Here is a 27,126-nt window from a genome sequence, read left to right on the forward strand (position 1 = left end):
CTTGTTGGCCAGTGCCAAGGACAAGATACCGATCTTGAAGATCTTTGGTGTGATCTGTTGCAGTTGTTCTTACATATAGAAATGAGCCTGTTCCCAAATTCAAAAAGCAAACCTCCTTTTTATCTCTTAAAAACAAACACTTTTAGAAAAGCCTTGAAGTTGGAGTAGATGCTCTGAGTTTGTTTGACATGATTTAGAGCCATCTCACACTAGTCTAGCAGTGGGGCGGTGGGGTGCTAGAAAGCCTTGAAGTTCTGGATTTCCCTGTTGCCCAAGGACAGGGTACCATTAAGTAGTCCAGTGGCCCTGCTTCTGCAGCCCAGTACATTGCAGAGACCACTCCAAAGGGAGGAGTAAAGTCTCCATTTTGAAGGGAAAGAAGTGGTACTGCAAAACATTTGCCTACTGCCAGGAAGAAGCTATATAATTACTCGGATATTAAGGTCTTCTACATACGGTCCTGTCTAGCTTTCACTCCTTGCTTTGTGGCCTTTCCTCTGCTTCCATCTTGGCTTTTTGCTCAAGCCACTGTCCTATCTGCCCACTGTATTGACCATTGGATATGCAGATCATCTCTCCTGTGCCATAAAGAAATCTTGCAGCAATGCATTTGTGGGTAGCAAACACCTGTGCATGTGAAAAATGTCTGAAAGTGATTGTTATGTTGCTATGGTCACGCTGCTGAGCTGGGAAATGTCTTCCAGACTTATGGTCCTGTGTCTTTGATGACTCTGACACTGTTTTGCCACTTGTCCCTCTTCATCTACACATACAATATTTTCTCTGCCCTCTGAAAGCCTGACATTTTTAACATGAAAATTGGAAAGCGTTAGTACAAACAGGCTTTCTCTTCTGGTCATACGTAAAACTGCTGCTGTGCTTCCTACAAGAAGTGCATTTTTTCTCCTCAAAATCCAAAGGTCCCTGTTAAATCCAAACTGTTGTTTCATATATCTTTAACAGGGCCATCAGAACATGCATGCAGTCTTCTCTTTCTGCACCTTGTCCTGTTTTATTGCCTGTACTACATTATGTGGTTGTCTCTTGCTTTGTGACTGCACTGAAAGCTGGGGCAAATAAGTTGTCATGTGAATAGCACTGGAAGGTGGCCATCACACCTTCAGGTGCTGTGAACTTATTTAATAAAAATCACTGTGTAAAGTATGCTGGCCTGTTGCTCTAGTTTCAAGCACAGTATTTGTTTTTAGGCATAGGTTTGCAGTTTAATCTCCATGTAGATATTTCTTAACCTTCTAACTCCAGCTTGCTGTTCCAACTGTAACTTATAGAGATGGGGTGTGACAGAGATGGTATTTTCAAGGCCTTTAAGCTCCTGAATTTTAAAAAGTCACTTAAAACATAAGAGAAGGAGTTCCAGGAATGGACGCCATGAGAAAGGAAATGCAAATATCTGTATATATTCTATTTCTTACATTGGTCTGCCTACACTTTTCTTTCCTGATAGTCAAGGCTGTCATCATTTTATTTCTGCTCTGAACCATGCACTTGCTGAAAACCTACTAGCATATCAGCTTGTCTTCATTAGCCTTGAGCGCCTTTTGCTGTTTAAATCGACGTAAGTGATACTACAGTTTTCTGGTAATTTAAGTGACAAAATTGTAGCTTGTTCGCTTTGTCAATAGAGTCTGAACATGGAACAGGACTGGCAACTCTCTCATTATTATTTGTATAGCTTCACTCTTCTTTGAGAGTCCAAATCAACTGGAAAGATTGCTGACTGGTGATGCAAGTTAGACTGTTCCATAGGGTAAGCGGGACACAGGTTTCAAGGGAGACTGATATTTAAGATCGTGTTTTGGGGTGAGGGATCTGAATTTCCTGTGTGTGTGCATTGATAGCTGCACTTAACACTTAATGTTTATGCTCAGGCAAACAGAGTGGCAGCCTCAGCCCTGAGATACGTAAAATCGTTAGATGCTTTCTAAGCGTTGATGCTATTTTAATTTAGATTTTTAAAGATTAGAACTTTATTTTTACCCTAATCCTTTATTGTATTCACAGAGTCACAGAATCACAGAATGTTAGGGATTGGAAGGGACCTTGAAAGATCATCTAGTCCAATCCCCCTTCCAGAGCAGGATCACCTACAGCAGGTCACACAGGAACACATCCAGGCCTCTGGGCAGCCTGTCCCAGTGTCCTGTCACTCTCACAGTGAAAAAGTTTCTCCTTATGTTTACATGGAACCTCCTACGCTCCAGCTTGCACCCATTGCCCCTTGTCCTACCATTGGACATCACTGAGAAGAGCCTGGCTCCATCTTCCTGACATTTGCCTTTTACATATTTATAAACATTAATGAGGTCTCCCCTCAGTCTCCTCTTCTCCAAACTAAAGAGACCCAGGTCCCTCAGCCTTTCCTCATAAGGGAGATGCTCCACTCCCTTGATCATCTTGGTGGCTCTGTGCTGGACTCTCTCAAGGAGTTCCCTGTCCTTCCTGAACTGTGGGGCCCAGAACTGGACACAATATTCCAGATGTGTCCTCACCAGGGCAGAGTAGAGGGGGAGGAGAACCTCTCTCAACCTACTAACCACACCCCTTCTAATGCACCCCAGGATGCCGTTTGCCTTCTTGGCCACGAGGGCACACTCCAAAAATATTTGGCTATGTGAAAGCCTGTGGGTACCACTGACAGAGAGCTGAAGGAATCATATCACTGGGAGTGTAAATACAGCAGATTTTTTTGCTCTGTGAAGTGTCAGTTGTTGCATTACAGCAGTTAGGCTCTTGTGTTAATTGTTAGAGAATGTAGAGACAAAACAGCTTCTATTCAGCTCTTAGTGCAAAGAACGTTTAATGCATGACAATTTGATATGCATAAAGATGTTTATCTAAGGGGCTTTTCTACAAAATGAGCAGAAAGTGTAGGAGCTTGTCTGTATAACAGAATTGAGTCTAGTCTAAATTAAGGGAAAGATCTGCTAACATAAACTACATTTTTATGTCAAATCTAGGCTAACTTTGAGCAAACTAATGCTCATTTAGGCAAACAATATTGACAAAATCTATCATTTTGTGTGGCTTCTGCACTGAGTTTGGTGAAACTTGGCATTTTCCTTTGCATAAATCCCAACAGACTTTAAAGTTGCCAGTGATAATGAGGTTTAATGAGGTTACATCTGTCCAGCTCTCAACCACAACCCAAAAAGATGACTGCAGTTTCACACTGAAACTCTTAAGTTTAATATAGGGGCTGGGCAGAGACACAAACCTGGGGACTAAAATCAAAGTTTCCAGCATTTGTGAATGCTTATAGCCAAGGCTTTCATTGGAAGCCAGGTTTAGTGCTACAAGATGACTTGCAAGCTCTGGGTGTTGTGGGTTGTTTCTCTTCCCCAGTTAAAAGCGAGAGGTTCATCCATGCAGTAAATTTGATACATGTGGTTTATTGCCTAAGCAGCTCTTGCATTCATCCTGGACTATAGCTACACTGTAATAAAGCATCCAGCTTGTGAAAATTAATCTGATTTCAGCCAACAGCACTGATTATAACTAATGCACAATCCAGTCGCGCATTGAAGTGGGAACTGAACAACGTTTAAATGCCTTTTGGCAGGTGGTACACTGCACATCCTTACTATGGTTTGTTTTATATACAACATAAAATCAAATTGTATTTTACCCATGGAAGGTTGAACCATGTCCTAGAAGTCAATAGCATTTCTGAAATAAAATGAGATCTCCCCACCTCCTCCTTTTTCTGTATGTGTATGCACATACAGGCTGTGCAGAAGAGAACTGCCGGTGCCTTTTGTTGCTCTGGTTTTGGTATACGCAGAATAATCCGCCCAAACCCCAGTACTTAAAAAAGAAAATCAACAGATTCTTTCTGAACATTAACTGCTCTCTGAACACATGAATTCAGGAGGGATTTTTGCATAAAATTCTCTAGCAAGGTAAAAATGACTTGCTTATATCTTCCTAGACAGGGATAAAACTGTCAGTAGCAGGACAAGTAGCTCAGCTTCACTGGCCATGGCATTCAAACTGACTGTACAGAAACAGTGGACAACCCTTGCCTGGGCTGTCAGTTTACCCCATGTCCAGCACAGTGATCAGTTGCTGGATTTCCAGCAGTCCAATGCAAACCCTAAATATAATTTAGGAAAACTGGTATTTTGCCAATGGCTCTTACATTTTCTTGGAACCAAAAGCCTGAATTGACCTTTATTTCACCATAGCTTGAGAGACTTGGGGCTGTTCCAATGGAAAAGAGAAGACTCCAGGGAGATCTTATAGCAGCCTTCCAGTACCTGAAGGGACTATAGGAAGGCTGGGGAGGGACTTTTTACAAGGGCAGGGAGTGATAGAATGAGGGGTAATGGCTTTAAACTGGAAGAGGGGAGCTTTAGATCAGATATTAGGAAGAAATTATTTCCTTTGAGGGTGGTGAGACACTGGAACAGGTTGCCCAGAGAAGTTGTGGCTGCTCCTCCCTGGAAGTGTTCAAGGCCAGGTTGGATGAGGCTTTGAGCAACCTGGTCTAGTGGAAGGTGTCCCTGCTGATGGCAGGGGGGTTGGAACTGGATGATCTTTAAGGTCCCTTCCAACCCAAACCATTCTGTGATCCCATGACAGCAGCCCTGGCTGTGTAGCAGAAAGCATTCTAGGCTTTAGAAGTTGTTTAAAAATGTTTGTCACACTTGGCTTCAGTTCATTTTTGGAGAACTGATCAAGCCTGGATGCTTTCCCACATCTTACGCTGTGGTGAAAGAGGCGTCTTGGAGTAGACTATTTCCTGCATTAGAGGGTATCTTGGCACTGAGTTTCTATCATGCTCCCTGTTTACAGCTGTGTCCCTGTTTTGTGGTGTTGCATGGAATTTTCTGGGACAGCTGAAGTGTCTCAAAGCCTCATAGTCTGACCAAAGTTCAGCTTGTGATTGGATTCTTGAAGAGTTTTCCAGGAAGCTCTAAGATGAGGAACTTGTCAAGCAATGCTGCCAAGAGCAAATCTGTCATTTCATGAGGGAGACTTTTTCTCCACCAAACCTCTGACTTAGGGTTTGAAGAAGATACTGAGCCATCAAGCAAAGGGGAATCATTATCTCATGGCATGAGGGACAAGATGAGTATAGCGTGCTTTAATTTTCAGTCCTTCTCAGGGCCTGAGATGGCTGTCAGAAAAAAAAAAAAAAAAAGACAATAAAATTTATTCAGTTTATGTGCTGAAACATCTACAGTGCACCAGCCTCTCACCTCAACTCATCTGCAAGACTGTGAAATAGTTATTTAAAGGAGGATTAAGAAGCTGTGGGGCCTGGCAGCTGCCCTGCAGCCAAATGTCTCAGAATTCCTTTATCAGTGATCCATGCCAAAATGGGAATGTTCTTTAGCCACCTTACTTGTTTAGATCAGAAAAACAGTGCCTTTGCCCTGATAACCAAGGGAGGAGAAATAGTCTGAATTTCAGATGCTGCACAAGGGCAATGCATTTCTCCCAGGGGTGTCTGTGTTTACGTGTGCTGGAATTACAACACAGAGAGCTGGGAAGTGGCTGCCTGGGAAGCAAAATTATTCTTGTAATCAGAGAATCACAAAAAAACAGGAAGGGAAAGGTATCCATAAGAAATCACCTGGTCCATCCCTTGTCTTTATGCAGAGCAAACTGTGACAGTACCATTCCCAAATGATGGCTAATTTATAGCTGCAGACTTAATTATTTCCCTGTCTTTCATAGGCAATCCCCCCCACCCAGTGCCATCCCTATTATTAGGCAGTTTTCCAGGGGCTTTGGTGGTGCCTCCTTGTTGCAACTTAAACCTCTGGTTATTTCTGCTGCTGTTGGTGTATCTTCTAGCTCCTAGGATTGCAGTGACCAAACCAGATGCAGTACTACAGCTCAGACCTTCTGCTGACAGCAGTCTAACCTCTTGCACCTTTTTTTGTATATCCCAGTATAATTGCATTTTTTTTTGTCAATGACAGAATATTGTAGACTGATTTTAGCTCGTGACTCCCTAGCTCCACCACAGAAGTGCCACTTAACCTGCTGTTCCCCATTCTAAATATGAGCCGTTGATTATTCCTGATGAAGTGCAGCACCTTGTTCTCAGCCTTATAAAAATTTGTTCTCTTTTTAGACCCCTTTTTCAACTTGTCTGTGTGATTTAGAATTCTAGTCCTGTCCCCCAGCAGTGCTTATAACCTCTCAGGCTGATGTTACATCTTAAATAACCACTTTACTTATTCATTATCCAGCTGACTAATGAAATGCTGAATAACCCTTGACCTAAGTGAGTCTCTGCAGACCCCATGTGATGTATTTTTCTATGGAGACAGTGACCCAGAGCAGTTTCCTTAGCTTGCTTCTGACAATGCTGTGTGACACAGCATCAGAAATCTTCCTGAAGTTGATTAAATCGGGCTTTTCCCTACCTGCAAGGCCTGTTACCATGTCACAGAAGGAAACTAAACTGGTTTGACTTGATTCTTGACAAATACATCTTATTTGGAACTCCACTTCTTGTTTTCCAAGTGCTTACAAACTGTTGGTGGGATTATTCCTTCTAAAACATTCCCAGGGACTGATGGGAAACTGATTTGTGTGTAATTTTCCAGTTTCTCTTCCCCTTTTTGAAGATAGTCACTGCATTTACCCTTTTCCATGGCTGGTATAACTCACATCTTCCCTGAGCTCTCAGCAATAATTGCTGATGGCGATTGCTTTAGTTTCTTCTTTAAATATCCTGAAGTAGGTCTAGTGATAGCACTGAGTAAAAAGAGAGCTCTAGGCAGATGATTGAACCCCAAAAAGTGAGCTGGCACAAACTTACAAGCATATGTAACCAAAGCAAAATTCTGCTAAGTGTTCTTAGCTAAAACGTGTTCTCTGGTGTCAGTTGTGTTAGGCCCGTGCTCAGTAGTTCACTTTATTTTAGTTGCTAGATAAAATAGATGCTAAGCCCTGTGTCACTTTCTGTGCATCAACTTGATTAACTTTCCCCTTCTGCTGAATAGAGAACAAACTCTTCACTTGGTTTTTGTCTTCCTTACTCTCCATGTGTCTGAAGAAAGCTTTCTTGCTATTCTTCATGTTTCTCACTCTTTGCATCTGGTTTTGCTTCTTGGCCTTTCTGGGGTTGTGCCTGTATTCTCTTGCCACTCTATTATTCAAGTAATAGTAACCAGATACAGATTCTTCTGTTTCTTTGCTTTCTTCTTCTTTTTGAGTTCAACAAAGGGTTTATGGCCATGTTAGCTGGCAATGATTTAGCACTTTATATTAGACTGAGATTAACCACCCCTATCTTTGCCATGTGTACACATGACTATAATAACGGAGTTCAAAAATTAGAACCTTTGCCTGCACCTTCCTTTTATGCACAGATATTTAACTCAGGCCTTTAATGACAGTGATTTTATCTAGGTATAGACATTTTCTTCCTCCACTGCAATGATGTAACTTTCAGTACCTGTAACATTTAGGCATCAATAAGAGATTTTCTGAGGGAGCTACCAGATGTCTATCCTCACTAATCATCTTCCCAATAAATACCTGGATGTTTCTGATTACTTTTAAGGAAATTCTTCTGTTAGCAAATGATCGTTAGGTATGGATTGCTGTAGAAAAAGAAAACTAAGTATAAATATTTCCAACAGCCCTCTGGGATTCACTATGGCATTCTTCAGACAGCAAATGTACTCCTCTGAAGCTCTTGGAATTTTCTCATCCTTCAAAGTAAATTTAGTGCTGGTATCCCTTAGTCATAGTGGTAGGCAATAGTGAATGTAATAGCAAAGCAAGTCATGCCAGTGCTTTCATGCTTCTCTCTTTTTCAGCTTTGATGGAGGTGGTAGAACAACACAGATTTCTGGAACTTTTCCACGCAGACTGGCTCCTGTTCCCTGTCAATTGAGAACTGCATCTTGGGCCACACGGATCTATTAGCAGAGGAGTTGGGAGCTTTTTCATGCTTCTTAAAGACCATGTGGCATTTGATGCAAAACCCAGCCTGACTCTGCAAGTGCAATGTCTGATTGTTTTACATTGGCACCAAGCAATTTAAAAAAAGGACGTTATTTTAAGCTTAGTAGTGTGCTGTAAAACAGAAATAACACCTTCCACCCCATTAGATAGTGGATAGAGAGGGCCCTATTGCAGATCCCCCTCACTGTCACAAGTGGGAGCAGGTTCAACGGTATTGCATTGTCTGGACAGCAGTAGTCCAGTTCAGCAAGGACTCCTTCTGTGGTGCTAGTCTGGATAGTGGGTGGTTGAGCAGTCAGAAACCAAGACAAAGACAGTCCATCCTCTCACAGATACACTTTATTGGATGCATATACAACTATGCAAAACTTTGCTGCCATACGTAGACCCTAATAACAAGATATCACCAAACCGTGTGTAGGCATCCTTGGAGTCCTGGAATCCTGGGAATGATGTATTTCAGGATGTTCAGCTTCTTTTTTTCCCAAATTTTCACAAGTTCTGTGCTCTGATCCCCTTTTATACTTTCTGCCATTGTTTGAGAAGGGTAACACCTCAGCTTACTTCTGTGGTTGCCTTTCTTCCCTGAGATTTCACACTCCTTTCCTTGCCTCGTTGTGCTGCTTGTTCTACCTACCTACTGAAAAGTCCAAGCGGTTATGAAAAAGATTTTACAAAATAGTTACAATTTAAGAAAAGCCTATATTGATACCTTGAAAAAATATTAGAACAAAGTGTGCTTTGCACCTTATCAAAGGTTATTGCATCTGTAGGCAATTTCTTTCTATTCTCATCTTGAAGCTCAAGTATGAAAAATATGATATGGCCGTGGGACCATAATGAGGGTATGTGCAAAGAAACACATATGCCAGGGTGAATGGAAGCGTAAGGTTTGGATTTTTGTGCCAGAATTTCCATTTGGTGTTATTTAAAACTGCAGATCAGGGCTAGAATATGTGACCACCCCTAGATGAGTGTATAGTCAAACTGTACAATGTTGTTTCATTATATGCTGGCTCTTACGGAGCTGCTCCTTTAACAGGCATCTGAGGCCTGTGGAGAGATAAACAACATTAAACTGGGCCATCTCACACAATCTCTCTTCAGGCATCTGACTTCAGAGCTTGAATTAGGAGTCTCAGCTTCTCATAAAGTCAGTGGAACCATTTTGGTGCACTCATGAACACCCTGTTGACTGAAACCTTCATTTGGATCTTCCACACAAGGAAAGTTGAGTTTCAGTTCCACATTGGGCTAAAAGTTTTGCTCAATGTGTTATTCTTGTAGGAACTGCTTCCACAAACCTGGCCTGCCCCTTGAAAAGTCCTATCTTGCATTCACAAGGCAATTCCACTTTGCCAGAGAGTGGTCAGGCGCCTGGAGTCCTTTGAGATTACTTTTAAACTAGACTGGTAGAAAAGCATAAGCATTAAAATGAGGTATGTGACAGGTAATTCTGAGGAAGACACAGGAACAAGTGAAATAGAAGCAGAGTACATTGCTAGTGACAGTCCCCAGGGCTGAAGAAAGCCAGGAATAAATAGTATCTCAGCCCAGGAAGGCTGATGCCTCCACAGTCTGTCAGGTTAGTTATCCGGGACAGACCAGAAAGGCTGGAGCATCCTCCCCTGAGAGAAGGACAAAGCTGTGCATTGAACAGATACATTGCAAGATGGGTCTTTAACCACACCTGGGGTAAACAGGCATTGAGAGCCTCTTTCTTTTCCAAAATCTGGTACTTATGGAGATCCCTATCCAGGAGGGTTCATGCTTGATCTTTGTCGGGACACAGCCTATTAGCAAAATCCCAGATGAGCTTGGAGGGAGCATCCTTACAATTTTGCAGTGCGTAGGTTTTGGCTGGGCTGTTATCACAGTTACCTACGGTGATGCTATGCAGGATCCATATTCCTGGTTGGTTCATGTGCCAATGCTGCTGTTGTCCACAAAGCTTCATTTTCAATGAAGTTAAACAAAGCCCATAATGGAGTTTTCCCTGGAGTGCAGGGCACCATCAACAGACCCTAGATCTTTATTTTTTCAACCAAACTTCTGAGTTTTAATCGCATTCAAACCTCCCAGAACAAAACCTCACTTTGAGTTACAGCTAAAGCAAGGGATGGGAGCTGCATATTTCAGCACAGTCCCTTTGGGAATCAAAGCAACAAACACAAAAATTTCCTAAGACCCTCTCAGGTGGGTGGCAGTAGCCAGTGGTCACCAAAGAGTGGACATGGCCTTCGAGGAGCAGAGGAGGAGTACAGCAGCAACCACCCACTACATTGTGGTCCCTTTAAATCTCCTTCTCCACTTGGCAGCTCCAATTTTTCAGTGTTGCTATAGCAAATCTCCATGGCAATGACCCTAATCAGGGAAGGGGGGATGCAGGGGGGACGCATGCTCAGAGTAGCTGCTGGAGCCTCGCCTGCTCATTACAGCTGCTCCAAGGGTCTGACACTCAGGTGAAGAGAAAGATCAGGTACTTGGCAAACTGGTCCTTGGGGTGCATCGCAAGCTCATGGCATGTCACTGCAGTGATGTGTGCATGTGGATTTGTCTGTACGTGTGGGTCTGTGCTGATCACGTCTCCTCCACTCCTTTCTCAGAAGTGTGCTGGGAGAAAATTGCTGATTTTTGTTATTTCTCCTTGTTTCAGGCAGGGAAGAAAGCTTGAATTCTTGATGAGAGTAATGGCGTTGCCGTCTGTCTGGAGCGTGATGCGTGTGGCGATCCCGTTCATCTCGGTGGTTGGCCTGCTAAGTGTGAGGCTTGTGGGGGCCAACCAGGACTCTGGGAGTGTCATTCCTGCAGAAAGTAGGTACCTGCACCCCATCCTGCTTTGTTTCTGCTACTTAACCCACAGCAGCCACACAGACCGTAAGCTCCGGGGGAAACGCTGCATTGCCTGATGAGTGAGGGAGTAACGATGAATTCATAGTGTGTCAGCAAAGCACATAAAAACAGCGAGCAAGCAAAGGATTAGGAGTTATTTAGGGGAAAAGTACTTAACTGAATACTGTCATTTTAATGGGATCTTGTTTTAAAGCTCCTCGGCCGTAGGTCTTTTGGATCTGCTTCTTGAGAGTTTCATTTCCAGATTTGCCACAATACATATTAATGCTTGCTAGTCTGGATATTGTTAGGAGGAAATTTGTGTTTATTTCTGCTGGGACATTACATTTTGCTTATTTTAGTGTTCAGTTGGAACAATAGCTCACGTTCGACTTTCTTGTAATTGCTATAGATTGACACAGGGGAAGTGGACTCAGACAGTGTATTTGTAAAGCATATTTCTGAAATCCTGCTGCTATTCTGCAAATCTAATAAATAAATAAATATTACAGACTGGCTTGAGCACACTGTGGAGCTGGGAGCTCTTGAATTTGGATCACAGCTCTGTATTAGCTTCCTCTGTCATTTTGAGCAAGTCTCTAGTTAAACTTTCTCAACTCCAAAATAAGGCAATAGTTCAAAGATATTAGGGGATGGAGTCAATGTTCTCAGGGTGTTTTGGTGACAGGAAGTGGGAAGTAGCCGCTCATTAGAAACTTAAAATATCCTCTGGGAGAAAAAAAAAAGGAAAGTAATTGCATACAAACCAACCTCTAGTTCTTAGTCATGCTTACTTTGTATCACAGCTGTCTTTTTACATGACTACCAAAATATTTAACACAAGATCTGTTTTAGTCACTGCATTTTATTCTCCTCCATTACTAGTTTTCAAATACACTGATGTGTATTTGTCTCTACAGAACTTAAATGCTGAATTCCCTTCCTTTTCCATTTGCTTCTTTTTTTTTATTAGTGCTAGGCTTTGGTCTGTTCTAAAATAGACCTAATCTTTGTTTTATGTGTCCGTTTTCTAGGCATGTGTTACTTAACTTTAATAAGTTTTGTTGCTAGAAGTCCATTTTATGTCCTCAAGGAGAAAATCATGCTTGAAAAAAAAATTACATGCGTCCTTTTTGTGTCTATGTTAGCAGAGGCAAGTCAACGTATTTTTGGGAAAAAATATATGGTGATTCCTTTTTCTGCTTGTGTAGTGGAAACTCTGGCTTTATCTGTAGAAGAAAACTCTTGGCCAGGGCCTCTGACCCCAATCTCAAGGAGTTATCTCATGGTTTTAATATCCTGTGGCCAGGCTACCGAGTCCCCTGAAGAGCCCTTGAGAAAGATGCCTTGTCTTGTCTTACTCTCACATGTGAGAGTGAGGAATGAAGGGCAGGTCCGAGTGTTTCTGTGGCCAGTGCTTCTGCAGAGACATTCTGCTCTGTCCTGAGTAATGAAGGCTGGTAGCATTGCTACGAATGTGTAACAGTATTGATGTCTGAGGCCAGGCCAGGAGGAAGATTCTCAGCTGGTCATGAAGTGTAAATTGGTTTTTTGTGCTGCTGAAGAGAAGTTTTAATGCAACAAGGAACTTGGAATGGTCCCAATCAGTCACTTGTTGAGAGTGCTGCATAGCTGCCAAGTGCTCGAGGTACTTTTCTTTGCCCATCATGGCTCTTCCTGATAGTTAACCAGTGGAACTCCTCCCTTAGGACACTGTGGATACTAAAAGTTTGCATGGGATTGCAGAATGGATTAGGTAAATTAAACAAAAAAAAAAATCTTAGAAAAGGCTGTTAGATACAGCAGCAGTTCTTCTGGCTCAGGAGCTGCCTCAGCATATTCCTGAGGCCTGGAAGGATCTCTGGGGACACACCCCTCCATGCTTGCCCTGTTCTTGTGCTATTTCATGGGCATCTATTGTTGGCCATGGAACTCACATCTATAACCAGTGCCCATGGATGTTCTCTGTCATGGGGACATGACTGGACCAGTATAGAATCATAGAATAGTTTGGTTGGAAAAGACCATTATGATCATCTAGTCCAACCATAAACCTAGCATTGCCAAGTTCACCGCTAAAGCATGTCCCCAGGTACCACATCTACACATAATTTAAACTGCTAGGATGGTCCCTGTCATGCTTTTGTCCAAATGGCAGAAGGCCATTTGCCTATCTGGATGACAGAGTTTTCTGTTCTAGAGATGAGCTGTCCCATGCCAACTGCTCTCAAAGCTTTTGGGAATGCTCCTAGTCACATTTAATGTACTACAAGAGATGTAGCTCATGGGAGATAGAACACTGGGCCAGGCAGACCTTTGATGTGATCTAGTACAGACATTTCTGGATCTTTTCCTGCTTGATGTCAGATCCACTGACTATTTCTCATCAAAGAGCTGATCTTCCTGGGCTCTGACCCACTTTGGGGGCAGTGCTGCTGCAGCACTTGCACACACCTTCCCTGTTGCTGGTGCTTAAGTCCATACTGTCAGCCCATTTGGCTGTGTGATCCTGGATGACTCAGGGAGAAAAAGGAGGCTCCAGTACATATTCTTGACAGGGATATATGATGTACATGGACCATACTAAGTGTCCTTCTGTGGGGCAGAGCAGTGTGGTGCTTGATGCTTTTCTCTGTTCCCAGGTCTGTGACATGGGACTGGGAACATTCCTTTAGTTGGAACAACCCCTCATGGACCACACAGCACTACAGCCTCTATCTCTGACTTGGTGGGAGAAATGTGTCCCCCCTGCAGCACCACGAGCAGGAGAGAGGCAGCAATGCTCTCTTGTGAGTGTGGGAGGTGAAGGAGTCACAGGAGAGTTCTTCTTGGTATTGCAGGGAGATCCTGCCCTGTATGTGGCACCGATATCTGGCTTGGGGTACCATCACCTGCTCTCCTCTTGGCATACTTTCTGCCAACCAGACAGCCAGGCCCAGCTTTTTATGAATAACACTAATTAGCAGTAATTAATCATGTCCTTATACTTTATACACAGCACTTTGCATATGTGAGAGACTGTTCCAGTATGAAGTGATGTTACTAATGTTTGCGGATTATTTTCTTTAAAGTTTGATGCAATCCACTGAAAAAAAATTAAGTAATTTCCCTAACCTCTCAATATAGCCCAGGTCACCCACTGTGAAAGCTGACATGTGGAATTTGAAAAACAGAAGCTGGTCAGTCTGTTAGCCAAGGTGCATGAAATACGAAGAGTAAACGCCATGTGCATGCAAGGGAAAGTAAATTAGAGTTCCACAGTGCTTTCAGTTCCAGTTTTTCACCAAGAAGAAGCCAAGGAGCATATTTTAAGCTCTCCTCCCCCACTTCTCCCCAAACACACAAAGACACATACAGTCTTTGTGCTGACTGGACCCATTTAAAGAGTTATAGCTGAGTCTTGATAATTCTCATTATGATAATCCACAAACCTGGTAAGTCTCCTTATGAATGATAGTGTGTTCCCAGCTGTCAGCAAGGAATTAATAGCACTCTGCTGTACCTTGCTGTGGTGTGACTTAAGGTTTGGTTTCATGATTGCTTTAAGCTGATGTAAGCCTGTGCTACCTCTGCCCTTCTCCTCCCCATAACCTGGCCTCCTGTCCTTGCCCTATTTCTAGTCTGGCCTCAGAACTTGGGCATTCAGGATCTAACCTGGAGAAAAAATATACAGCTGACCAAGAAACTGCGTGGTCACTGCTGCTGTGAGCAAGAGAAGGTGTGGGCACACATAGCCAAGGACGGACAGCAGGGTGGGAATTGCTCCTATTTGCAACAGCACATATTTAGATTTGTTTAAAATCTTTGTGAAAACAGACCCTTGGACATCATTACTTCAGAGAAATGTCCACAGGCATCCTAGTAAAATGTGAGCATGAAGAGAGATTAAGTCCAGCTAGATAGGCCAGGTTACCAGCTCAGCTCTTTGTTTTGGAAAGGAGACACCAAGACAGAGAATGATGGAGAGCAGCAAAGTCATAAGTGAGACAAAGATGGTGAATATTTAATAACTGTCTCTTCCAGTGCAAAAATTAGAGGCAGGAAATGAAAGCAGCAGATGTTAACTTCACAGCAGACAGGAATGGCATTTTGTTCACATGGAGAATCACAGAATGTTAGGGATTGGAAGGGACCTTGAAAGATCATCTAGTCCAATCCCCCAATAGCTGAGCTGTGGAACTCATTGCCACAGGATGGTGTAGATACCAAAAGTTTAGATGAATTCAGGAAGTAATGAGGCAAAGTAATGTGAGAAAAAATCATAGAGGTCTTATCACATGTAGAAACATCAGCCAGACTCAGGATATTCTCCAGCCTCCTGGTAAGCTAGAACATTGCTAGAGGCTTATTCTTACATCTTCCTTAAGTATCTGGTATTGGCTACTGCGAGAGTCTGGCTAGTACAGTAGGTTAAAAGCCCAGATAGAATCAGAACTTGGGCAGCTCTGCCAGTGTCCAACTGTAGCTAAAGGCTTTCCAGGTAGTGGGGTATTGCCCCTATTTTATCTGGGGAACTGCATTCAAGTTGTTCTGTGCTAGTGCAAGATGCTAGACAGAGAGGTCAGCACTGCCCTAGTTCAGTCCCCAAAACACTGAACAGATCTGTGCTCTGCAGGGCTGCATGGATGGAAGAGTTTATAGCCAGCCACCTCCCCAGCTGCTTGTCACCTCCTCCCAGGTACAGCTGTCCTCTTGTCTGCTAGTGGTGTTGCTTCAGGGAGTTCTCTCTGCACCACTGAGAGTCATAGAATCACAGAATGGTTTGGGTTGGAAGTGACCTTAAAGATCATCCAGTTCCAACCCCCCTGCCATCAGCAGAGACACCTTCCACTAGACCAGGTTGCTCACAGCCTCATCCAACCTGGCCTGGGACACTTCCAGGGAGGGGGTATCCACAGCTTCTCTGGGTAACCTGTTCCTGTGTCTGACCACCCTCACAGGAAAGAATTTCTTCCTAATATCTAATCTAAACCTCCCCTCTTCCAGTTTAAAGCCATTATCCCTTGTTCTATCACTCCCTACCCTTGTACAAGGTCCCTCCCCAGCCTTCCTGGAGCTCCTTCAGGTATTGGAAGGCCGCTGTAAGGTCTCCCTAGAGCTTCTCTTCTCCAGGCTGAACAGCCCCAACTCTCTCAGCCTGTCCTCATAGGAGAGGTGCTCCAGCCCTCGTATCATACTCATGGCCTCCCCTGGATTCACTCCAGTCGGTTCATGTCCTTCTATTGTTGGGGGCCCCAGGACTGGATGTAGTGCTCCAGGTGGGGTGTCACCAGAGCACAGTAGAGGCCCAAAATCACCTCCCTCGACCTGCTGGCCATGCTTCTCTAGATGCAGCCCAGGATACAGTTGGTCTATCAAAAGTCAAAATGATGTGTCCCATCCTGGCATACAGCTGTTTGGAGGAATTACATGAGCTTTCCCACTGCCAGTGCTGCAGGGCTGCTAGCTCCCAGCAGGCAGGGGTGCTAACCTGACCCAAAGGCAGCTGTGCCTGGAGAAGGACCCTCCACCAAGGAGGACAGCCCAGGAAACTATATTAGAGAGTGAATATCCCATTATGTGGTGAAACTGGCTTTATCTGCACTGTGGCTTTGGAGAGCAGTGCCCTGCTGGGAGCTTTGCATTGTGCTGATCCAGGACACACAAAGCTGCACAGGCAGATGTCCTCAGTGCCACCACCATTTTCCTGCAGAAGCTGCTTTGATGCCAGAGCAGCTGTTTTCACAGGGGTTGCAGAAGTGAAATAACCACTTGGCATGGTTGTGCCATTCCACTAGTACCTCCCTGTCCACACAGGACCACTTGGCTGCCATAAATACTGGTGAATAATCCCACACAGCCATGGCCTTCAAGAGGGCCTGGGAACACTTCTTGGGTAGGAGGCAGTGATTGAGTATGGAATTCATGACTCTGGTCAAAGATGCTTTCTTCACACTGCCAGAGAAGGAGGCATTCATTTATGACCCCAAATTGGTATTTTCTCCTTCAAGTTCTGATTTAGTTAACACTTTAGTGACAAGCACTTCAGGGCATGCAGCGTTTCACTGAGGTAGGGCCAGGTCACAGTGCTTCTGAGGAGACCACAGCAAGGGGAGGGAGCAGGCCATGGCACCACGTGAATGATGGGTTTGCCAACAGCAGACTGAGGATGGAGATTCTTTCTAAGGGCTCTGCTCCATGATCCGAAGTGAAAACAGTTAAATTACTGAAATACTGAAAACAGGAGGGGGTTGAATGACTTTAAAATGTGCTCAAAGCCATCTTGTCACTAATCCTCTCAGGCCTGGAGAGGCCATCTTGGTGAATGATGCTGTGTTTATGGAGGTGGGGACTTTGCATCTCCCCACATCCCCAGAATTAAAACCCTGGCTTGATACCTGGGTCTCCCTGAGATGTCACACAGAATCACACAGAATTGCCTAGATTGGAAAAGACCTTCAGGATCATTGAGTCCAATCATTAACCCCACACTGACATGTCCTCGACTAACCCATGTTCCTCAGCACTATGTATACACGGCTCTTAAATACCCCCAGGGATGGGGACTCCACCACTGCCCTGGGCAACCCCTTCCAATGCCTGAGAACCCTTTCAGGAAAGAAATTCTTCCTCAGATCCAATCTCAACTGCCCTTGGCACAACTTGAGGCCATTTCCTCTTGTCCTGTCACTTGTTCCTTGGTTGAACAGACCAACCCCCACCTCTCTACACCCTCCTTTCACATAGTTGTACAGAGCAATATGTCAGCTGTGTGGAGGGGAGATGGAAGAGGATGAGAAATACCTGAACAGGTAAAAGCCCCTAAAAGGGGACCGAGAAGCCCTCTGGCTGCTCCCTTCCATCAGGCCCAAGTCAGAAGTGTGTGTTGGCCGCAGGGAGCCAGGCGTGGGGTGCAGCAGTGCTGTATGGTGGCTCTGGCTCTGGGCAGCTCCCAGCCATCTCAGCAGCAGCTTTGCACTCTCTTTGCTTTGTCAGAACAGCAAAAGTGGCTGCCCATGGACAAGGATTTTGGCACCCTGCCCATTGTGGGGGCTCTGTGATCAATGTAAAATGTCCCCTCTCCCCATTCCCCCTGCATCTCCTCCAGTATCTGCAATTTCTTCTTCTGAAAACCCACACTTCATCAACTCCATGACTGAATGAAAGGGCTTGAGGTAAGTGCAGGGTGAATCCTTGCAAAGCAGAAATGCCCGGGTCTCAGAAGTGAGTCATTTTAGTTGTTGTCAAGTCCCTTCCTCCACCTCTTCTCTGCCTTTTCCCTGCCCTGCCCTGTGCACACCCACTGGCAGCAGCTGCAGAGCCAGTGGGATGCTTTGCATTCCTGGCAGAGAAAAAATACAGCAGCAGGTGAAAGGAAGCAAATACAGATCTGGCACTGTCCCTTGCCAAGCTGCTCTGTAAGAGCTCCCGCAAAAGCAGACCTGCCTGTCTGATTTCTGAACCCCTGCAAACTGCTATTTTCAGTGTTATCAGTTGAGAATTAACCCATGTCTGAGAAGTTTTGAGGTTTTTCCATTTTAAGAGCAGAGGCTGAGGGCTAAAGACACACAGCACTAAGCAGAATCAAGCCTGGGCTATGTTCGGAAAAGCACAGGCAGCAAAATGCTCCTGGGCTTTTGCTGGTCCTTACACATTTGCACAAGGAGAGGTACAGCCCTAACTTTGTACACATGCAGGTGTGGGTGCTGGTAAAATGGGTTTTCTCCCGGCATTGCAAGGTCTCTGAGTAGTCCCTCTCTGCACTGCCACACTCCAAATTTCATGCTGTGACAGTGATGTCTTCTGTACCTTTGTTGCAGGTCGTCCCTGTGTTGACTGCCATGCGTTTGAGTTCATGCAGAGGGCGTTGCAGGATTTAAAGAAGACAGTGTATAATCTAGACACACGGGTATGTGTTTCTATAGAAATGCTTTCACTTAGCCTTTATCTCCAAGTGGCCAGGTCTGCCTGTCTGTGTACAGCAGACATGACATCTCTGCTGACTCACTTCCATTTCAGCAAATAGGATTGTACCAAGTACTGATTATTTTTCACAGGCTGGAGAGGCCCATTAAAGATCATCTGGTCAGATTCGTTGCATAACAGGATAAAGAACTACCCACAGACAGTACCTGCATCACATAGAGAAAGAAAGAAGGTGTATGAAGGGAGAGAAGAACAAGAAATATGATTTACTCTTTATCTCCCAACACGGCTTCTGAGCTGTGGACAGACTGTTCACTGGGCAGGAGCAGAAAGCGAACCAGAGAGCAAGAAGGTGGCAGGCAGGGCTGTCAGAGAGGGAAGGGAAGCACATATATTCTTTGCTCATGAATCAGTACTCCATGAAAAAAAGGGAAGCACATTTGCTCGAGTAGTTCTCACAGCACATAGGGCATTTTGCAACTTCACATGCCAGTCTTGTGCTGCAGAGGTCCCAATGAACAAGAAATGAAGGTGTGTTAAATGCCCTGATTTTAGCAATAGATACATGTGTGGGTTCATAAATATGCACAAACACTGACTGGAGTAGGACTTACCACAGTGGTTCCCATGCTGTTTGAAGTCTGCGAGGGTCACGAGGTCTCTCACCTCTAATAAACACCCCCCGCCACGTATGTCTTGTCCTACCTCTCCTTCCCTAACAGCCCCATTAACATTGGCAAGGTGACAGTAAAGCAACTTGTAGGGAGTGAAACCCGTTCACAGCCCCATCTCCCAGTTCCTTTAGGTGCCTGCTCAGTGGCTGTGGCCAGTTCATTCTCTGTTGGTAGGTGAGAAGGGCTCCTTGTTCCTCTAAATTCACGCTCCACTCAAATTGTCATTCACAGCAGAGTCAACTGAAGAGATGTAAATCAATTATGTGTGTCAAACTATAACACAGAAGGGCAATTACATTGCTTTGCCTTTGGTTTCTTGTGACCTTGGGCAATCATGTAGGGCCCCACACAATAAGGTCGGAGTGACTTTAGGTTTCTTGAACTATCAATAGCAAACTGATTAGGGCAGAACTCTGAGTGCAGTATGGGTTACGTTGCAAAACTTTCCCATGCACTTGTGTAATACTAAATAACTGCTAAGTGTCAGACTGAGAATAGAGGGGCTTTACCTCCAGCAGCTGTGCTGGGCTGTTCTGGTGCATAGTGAGGTTTTGACCTGTTTGGATTAAGTTCAGCTGAAATGTTTGGTACCTACACACAACACGACGACACAATGTGCAATCACATCTGTGTTGGTTCTTATGCTGTCCCCAGGCTTTACATGGGAAGTTAAAAGAGGTATTAAATTTCTGTCTAAATTGCACTGGGAAGATTTTTTTTTTAATGCAATAGAGGCAGCACAGTTCCTTAACCCCACTTACAGAGATATTCAGACATATCTGTGTTGGCTCTTCTATTTGGAGGGTAGAATGAGAATGCAGCCCATCAGACAGCAATGCTGTGTTGTAAGAAGTGAAGCAGAATATAAAGGGAGAAGCTGGTCCTAGAGCACCACAAGATAAGCTTCTGTTTCTGTAAGGACCTGGACAGGCCTGAGCTGCCACGGCACTGATTCAGAGAGCTCTCAGTATTACAGAACAAGGAGCACAGGAACAGTACATCACCAAAACAAATGTAATGAGTTATGGGGAACATCACCCACCCTTTGACAACTGCCAGAGTTTGATATTACTAGTAAAGAAAGGGTATATTGCTGTCCATCTTTTCCAGCCTTTGGGTTGAGACTCCAAAGGCCTTTCTGAAAGAGATGCTTTAGTTAAATACAAATTATTGAATGATGCAGAGATCCTAAAGTCAAATACAGTGGCCTGGGCCCTACAAACAGCCCACTGTGGTCTTCCATTCTCTGACAGGTACAGCTTCCATATCCTTACTCAACCACTGGTGCTTGGCTTATGCTCACCAGCTATAATTTCTCAAGTTTTACAAACAAATAACTTCGTTCAACAAATCCTGACTCTTGAAAGTTGTTGTTACAAGAGCAAGCCCCAGGCACTACTGCTACTATCAGGAACTTCCTATGTCAGTGCCAACAATTAATTTTTGTAATTGATGCTTGTCTTTCATAGCCTTTCTGTTTACAATTGAGTGGTCCCAGAGCTGCTCTTCCTGCCTGCAAATAGTAATGAGTGACACCTAGGCAGGGCTTGTGGTAACTGTGACAGCTTGTTGGCATTACAGTGAAATCCAATAAGCCTGTTTGATGTTAAGATGGTTCTATGATTTCTACTGGGCTCCCAACAATGAGAGCATACACTCATCCAGGATTACATTGTACAAGGGAGGAGCAGTGTTTAGTAACACCTGCCATTGCACTAAGCTGATAAGGGAAAGCAGACAAGGAAAGTGAACGAGTCCTCTTTAATGCAGAAGTTTGAGTTGGAAAAGGATAGAGGGCTGTAGAGGGGAGGGAAAAGCAGTTCTGAAGCAGCCTCTCCCTGCAAAAGCTTGCAGTCTGAGAACAAGAAACGAGTAGTAGAGATTGGGAACTGTGGAGCAACAGAGGAACTGAGGAACTGCTGGCCAAGCAAGGCAGAGCTTGGTGGAATAGGTCCTCAGGTAGAAGTGCCCAGCTACAACTTTGCAAATGGTGTGTCTTTGTTAGTTAGCTCTTTGCTGTTTCTAGTTTGTCAGGAGGCATCATGTCAGAGGAACACCAGCAGGCTGAAGACCTTGTTGCTTCACAGAGCTTTTAGATAATTTGTTAACAAGTGGTTTTCAACCTTTAATGTTTTTTTTCCAGTGCAGATGGGAAACCCATTCATGATGAATTTAAGCCTCATAACTTTTTTCCCCTCAAAAAACTCTTCAAAGTAATTCTACAAACTACTTAAGGGACCACAGACCACAGAGTGAAAACCACAAGATAAGCTCAGGAAGAAGTTTCTCTTCCGTCACAGTTGCACTGGCTAATGTGAGTTGCTTGCACCAACAATTTTGAGTCTTGCAAGAGACTCAGCTTCAGAAATGATGGTGCCATTTGAGAAATTAATCCTTTTTTCTCAAAGAGTGAGACGAGAATGCACAAAAGATTTAAGGTGTTTGATTGCAATTAAATAAATTATATTTAAATATCTTTGAGGATCTGAAGTTACTTTTTTTCCTGCATCCACAGAAAAAAAGCTTGGCAATGTTTTACCACTAAGACACTTCAAAAACAAAAGCAAGTAATTTTAAATTATGTGTATAGAGAACGGTTTTTAAGCTTTTGATGGAGATTTGGGGCCATGGCTCCAAATGGAGTTGATAATAGGGCAACTGTCAGTAAGTTAACTCAGGTTAAAATAGGAGCCACAAACTCATGTCTAGATCTGCCCTGAAAGATTATGAATTTCAGACAATGAAGTTAGACTGACAGCTGGATTGAACTCAGAGTTATTCCAGAGAAACAGCAGTGTAACTGAGAGCACAACTGGCTTCTCAGCACATGCTATCTGGAGCAACTAAATTATACAGCACTGAAGACATTGTCAACAGGAAGCCATCAATCATGGCAAAGGAATTAAGAGCACTGCAGTTGAAAGTGGATTTTTTTCTCAGCATTTATAAAGGGCACTTTAATAATTTTGACAACCTACTCCCTAGAAGTTAACTGTGAAAGTGGAAACATTCAAACTATAAAAATACTCTCCATGCATCTTGGTTCTGAATATACTTATTTCATCACTTTTTCTGGATGAAAACCAGCACTAATAACTGATTTTTGACTCAGCAAAGCACCTTGACTACAGCTGTGTAGAGGGATTAGGTCTAATCAATTATATACTCTTTTAAAAAGATATATTCAGTTCTTTGATTTTATGTTTTTTTGCAGACAGAAACCCTCCTCCTGAGAGCAGAAAAGAGAGGCCTGTGTGATTGCTTTCGTTCAATACACTGAAATGAGCACTGGGATTTGGCCGATGGACATTTAATCATTTTTAAAATGCTGTTCAAAAAATTACAGGAAGATACAGAGTGCAAGTTGTGCCACACTGCAAGGAAAACAATTTTTGTCCAGACAGGTACAGCTCAGTTAGATCATTTTTGCTTTGATGTGATTTATCATTACTGTATGCAACATTGCATCTGCTGAAATGTCAACGGAAGAAAAAGTGCCAAAGTGTTGCTCATGGTTTTTATGCAAGGATAGCATCTCACTTTTTCTGGTGTTTCAAGCCAAAAATTGTCCTTGAACTCCCAGGCCAACCCTCAGCAAATGTGAATTGCTATAGATCTGTGAAAGTCAGTGGAGTCAAATTCTTTAATGTATTTATGGTAGAATGTATACCTAACAGGGATAAAAGGCAGCTAATTTGCAACAATGCATAGCTAAATATTTGCAAACAGGCAGTCATGTCTTTATATAGAAATTAATAGTTGTCACTGAGTGCTTGGCAGTCCAAGGAAGGTATTTGTTCTCAGTTGTATCAATAGTCCAGTGCACAGCAAACACAGTAATCTGTGTCACAATTTTAATTTCTTCAGAGCCACACAGTAGCTGTGATCTTTTTGGAGAGATTTATTAAGTACCATCTAATGTGATCACTAACATTTGTAATCACATGAATACTGCCTGGCAATTGAACTGATTGCCTCTGCCAAAATCTTCTGGAGAAGTGTCTTTCATTAAGCAAATCACATGCTGGATTGGACCACTCAAACTGGCCTCTACAGGGTTTTGGCAGAGAGCCTGCAAAATGCTTGCATGCTCAGGAATCTCCTGCAAACTGTATTTTGAGAAATATTTAAGTTCTACCAAAATGGTCAATAGCTCTTGCATGGACTTTACACTCCATAGTGGTGGTTTACAGTGCTGATACTGTTAATATTCCTGCTGCAGTCAGTGTGAGACGAGACAACAAGACAATTTAGGCAGTGTAGTAGTAGTAGGAGTTGACAGGATTGTGCCCCATTACTCTTTGAAGAAGAATAGCAAATCCCTTCCTGTTGTTTTCCTTTTTTCCTTTGTTTTGGGAGGGACAGCAGAAAATGGCCCCAGTGGAAAGTTATTGTAGATAGTAACAGATTTTTCATAGGGCTTAAAATATCATCCCTGAAGTATAATTAATAGACATTTGTATATCATCTAGAGCACCACCTAGAAACTTTTATACAAACAAGAGTATGGGAGCAGTATCAATACCAGTGGTTTTCAAAGTAATTTTATTAATGTCTATCTTATTAATTCTTATTAATATGTCTATCTTCCCACAAATGTCTGATATTTTACTGTCAGCTGCTCAGTGAGTTATAACAGTATCTATCTATATGTTTCCAAACCTATTCTCTCCCATTTTATCTGCCACAGTAGGCACAGGGAAATAGGGAACAGTGACCCACTGCCAACTTATTATTTTATGTGCAGTCACACTCAGTAAACAAAGGAGTATATTACCATATACTCTGCCAATGTGGTTTGAAAGGCATGTGGTTCTCAGCAAGGAAAGCTTCCTTGCACCTGCATTTCAAGTAGGAAATTTGCTTTGTCCTTTGTAGTATTCTAGAAAAACCCTTTATAGGTCATCAGGACCCAGTTTGTATAAAAGAGAAGCAGCATGACAAAGGAACACAGTGCTTCTGGTAGCATTACGCTCCACTGTAGCACTGGTAACTGATGGGAAGCCATAGAGATTCTTATCATAGATTGTATTTTATATTACAGGTGAAACAATAGGTTTGACACAACTCCTTTACAAAATACCAGCCTCAGTTTACTTTACTCCCACTTACATTGGAACCAAAGTAATACAAAGACTTTTTTTGAGTTGACTTTTTGCAGGAGGTGGACTTCCAGCACTGAACCTGTGAATTTTCCAGCACAGCTCACCTTTTCGAGGGGCAGCATGTCTATGGTTTTGTATTGCTATTGTGCATGCTTATTCTGCTGGTACCTTAAAGAATCTTGCAAAGTCCTGTTAGCAAGCACTGGGTTTTTCACTGTGTTTTTATTTAGAAAAATGGTTGCTCACTGTGGAGTTTTGATATACGCAGCTTGTTATGAGAAAAAGGTGGAATGAATGACAAGTGGATGCCCTCTGACTCCCAAAGGGATCAGAGTGACACTGCAACTTTACGGTTGTGATGGCAGTGATTATTCTGTATGTACTCCTCTTTGTCTGTAACACGATACAATAAAAAGGCCAGGTGCATTATAGTGTTTGGTGTGTTTTGTTACTGATTTGAAAAATGACAGTGCTTATGCATTAATAAATATCTGGTCTTTAGTTAGGTGGAAAATCTGTGGGGAAAAAGTACTATTTTGAATACAAAAATAAAGAAATCTTGTATTTGGGCTAAAATTATGCATGTATTCTTATTTGATGAAGTATAAAATATATAAATCACTTTTATTTGAAAGTAAAAGTACTATAAAGATTTTTGTGAGCTTTTTTAAGTACCCCATACTGTACTTGGTAGTTGTGATAAAGCTCCTTAAACTGCTATGATAGCACAAGGAAAAAAATTGAGCTAGATAGTTTTAATTTGTTATTGCTCATGAAGTTAATTGAAATTCGGAGCCCCTTTGAGTCTCCACTTACTAGAAGAAACTCTGTGTTTTACACAAGGATTAACCACAGGAGGCCTTAGGGCAGAAAGTCTGTTTTCCCACACAATACTTCCAGCACTGTTTTGCTGTGGAGCCAAGGCAGTTCTCATGACCTTTTGTAGCCAAGCTGTGTCTTCTTTCATTTGGTGCAGTGCTGCTGTGGGTAGTCCTGGGCACATGGCTTTTGTACACAAGGTGGAGTGCAAGTGGTAGGCTGTAATGATGCACAGACAAGTCTTCCATATAAGAAAAATGGTATAATCATGTCAACATGGTGCTATCTCTGGGTAGGCAAGGTGATGGATAAATCCTGGTAATGATCTCCACATCTCCAGAACTTCTCATACCTCAGCTAATGCCTTCTCTGAGTGTAATTCTGTGTGTGTTCTAAGTTATTAATTTTAAGCTGAGTCTCAGGACAACTCTCTGAAGACATGTCTCTGGATTTCATCCTGAAAAATGGGAACACAATTTATCTTCCTTGTAAGGAAAATTCCTGTTAGGTAACATCAAAACCAAGTAGTAGTAATATTGCTAGCTGAACCTGGCTAGTGTATGGGCTGGTATTCTTTGCCCATATTTTTATGTGGAATACTCTGAAAGCTCCATGGAATACCCTCTCCAGATGGAAATGTCATATTTAGAAATCAGTTATATCTTTGTACCCACAACTAATTTGTAGTTAACTCCTGGGTGATCTGAGCATCCGATATACATTCCCTGTTTTCTAAGCAGCAGTTATAAAGTGTGTACATAGTTCTCTTAAGAGTAGTGGTGTGGTTTCTGTGCCCCCTGGCTGGTACCCAGGGATGAGACCTCTTCCTGTAGTGGTGGGACATGTGGAGGGGCCTGGTGCTAGCTCTTTGTTTGCTCCCAGAAGACAGATCTCACTCTGCTGAGAGAAAGCACCTGCTGTGCTGAAGGAGGATAACAGGAATTCCAGTTTAGTTCAAAGGTAATTTAAAAGAAAGGCTCTGAGGCTGTTCTGCCTTTCCCAAGGCAGAGAAGCACAAAGGATGTTTTTTCTTTGGAACTGGCACGAGGCAGAAAGTTTGCCTTTGCCTCTCTTGACAGACAGGAGAGAAGATGCCCTTGCCTAAAACAATGTTCTGCTTAGTCCTTCCCTGGCCAGGACTCAGTGAGTGATAGAAAAGGGGAGCAAGTGTGGAGAGAAAAAGAGATAACTGACTTCTACAGCCTGGCTTTGTTCCTGGCAAATCGGTGCTCCTGACTGAGAAACCAGAGCTGCAGCCTCCTAAGGGTTTGTATGCTGTGCATGGTAAGCAGAGGCTGAATCGTTTTGAATGAGGACAGTGCTGCAGACAAAGCCAGCACAGTGGTATCAGGGACAGGGTTTGAAATGGGGAGCACAGAGATGTTGCGCACACTGACTCAAAAGAAGATGTTATTTTCCCCACTCTCATCAAGCACAGCATGTGAATTTTCCAAGCTTTCCAGAACCTGCTTTTGAGAGCTGTGCAATGAAATGCAGATGGAAGAGGTGGTTGTGAATATCCCATAACCCTCAGCTGGAGCTGTGCAGAATACAGAAAGTCTCAGGGAGGCTTTGGGCTGTGCTTGTTCCCAAAGAAAATACAGAAGAGCTGGAAGCATGTTTTTCAAACTGGTACCTGCTGATTTGAAAATTAAAGAGAAACAAATTTGCAGGTGCTTTTACTGGGCAAGGAGAAAGGCAGCACTCACTTAAAGACTGTTCTTGGCACCAAAAGTTAAATAGAGGTAGAAAACTAATATCAATTGCAAACTTTTTTTTTTTTTTTTTGCAAAGACACAATAATGATATTATAACAAGTCTATCTGCTGTAGTGTTTA

The 27,126-nt window shown here is 43.1% G+C and overlaps 1 protein-coding gene across 1 annotated transcript; it reads left to right on the forward strand.

Annotated features, from left to right (window-relative positions):
* The first annotated feature begins 10,418 nt into the window (after window positions 1-10,418).
* LOC104520471 (neuropeptide-like protein C4orf48 homolog) lies at window positions 10,419-22,644 on the forward strand. Its single transcript, XM_010162170.1, has 4 exons — window positions 10,419-10,432; window positions 10,610-10,767; window positions 18,585-18,673; window positions 22,579-22,644. The coding sequence occupies exons 2-4, from the start codon at window positions 10,635-10,637 to the stop codon at window positions 22,642-22,644; spliced, it is 288 nt and encodes a 95-aa protein (XP_010160472.1). The 5' UTR covers window positions 10,419-10,432; window positions 10,610-10,634.
* The last annotated feature ends 4,482 nt before the right edge of the window (window positions 22,645-27,126 follow it).

The sequence above is a fragment of the Antrostomus carolinensis genome, unplaced genomic scaffold, assembly GCF_000700745.2.
Source record: "Antrostomus carolinensis isolate BGI_N321 unplaced genomic scaffold, ASM70074v2 scaffold3022, whole genome shotgun sequence".
Taxonomy (NCBI): Eukaryota; Metazoa; Chordata; class Aves; order Caprimulgiformes; family Caprimulgidae; genus Antrostomus; species Antrostomus carolinensis.

What these genes read in the sequence shown, in the direction of transcription:
- LOC104520471 (XM_010162170.1), top strand. Translation starts at nt 10,635, where the DNA reads ATGAGAGTAATGGCGTTGCCGTCTGTCTGGAGCGTGATGCGTGTGGCG. An exon ending in GAGTGTCATTCCTGCAGAAA is followed by an intron (nt 10,768 to 18,584) that starts GTAGGTACCTGC and finishes CCTTTGTTGCAG; the next exon opens with GTCGTCCCTGTGTTGACTGC. An exon ending in TGTATAATCTAGACACACGG is followed by an intron (nt 18,674 to 22,578) that starts GTATGTGTTTCT and finishes GTTTTTTTGCAG; the next exon opens with ACAGAAACCCTCCTCCTGAG.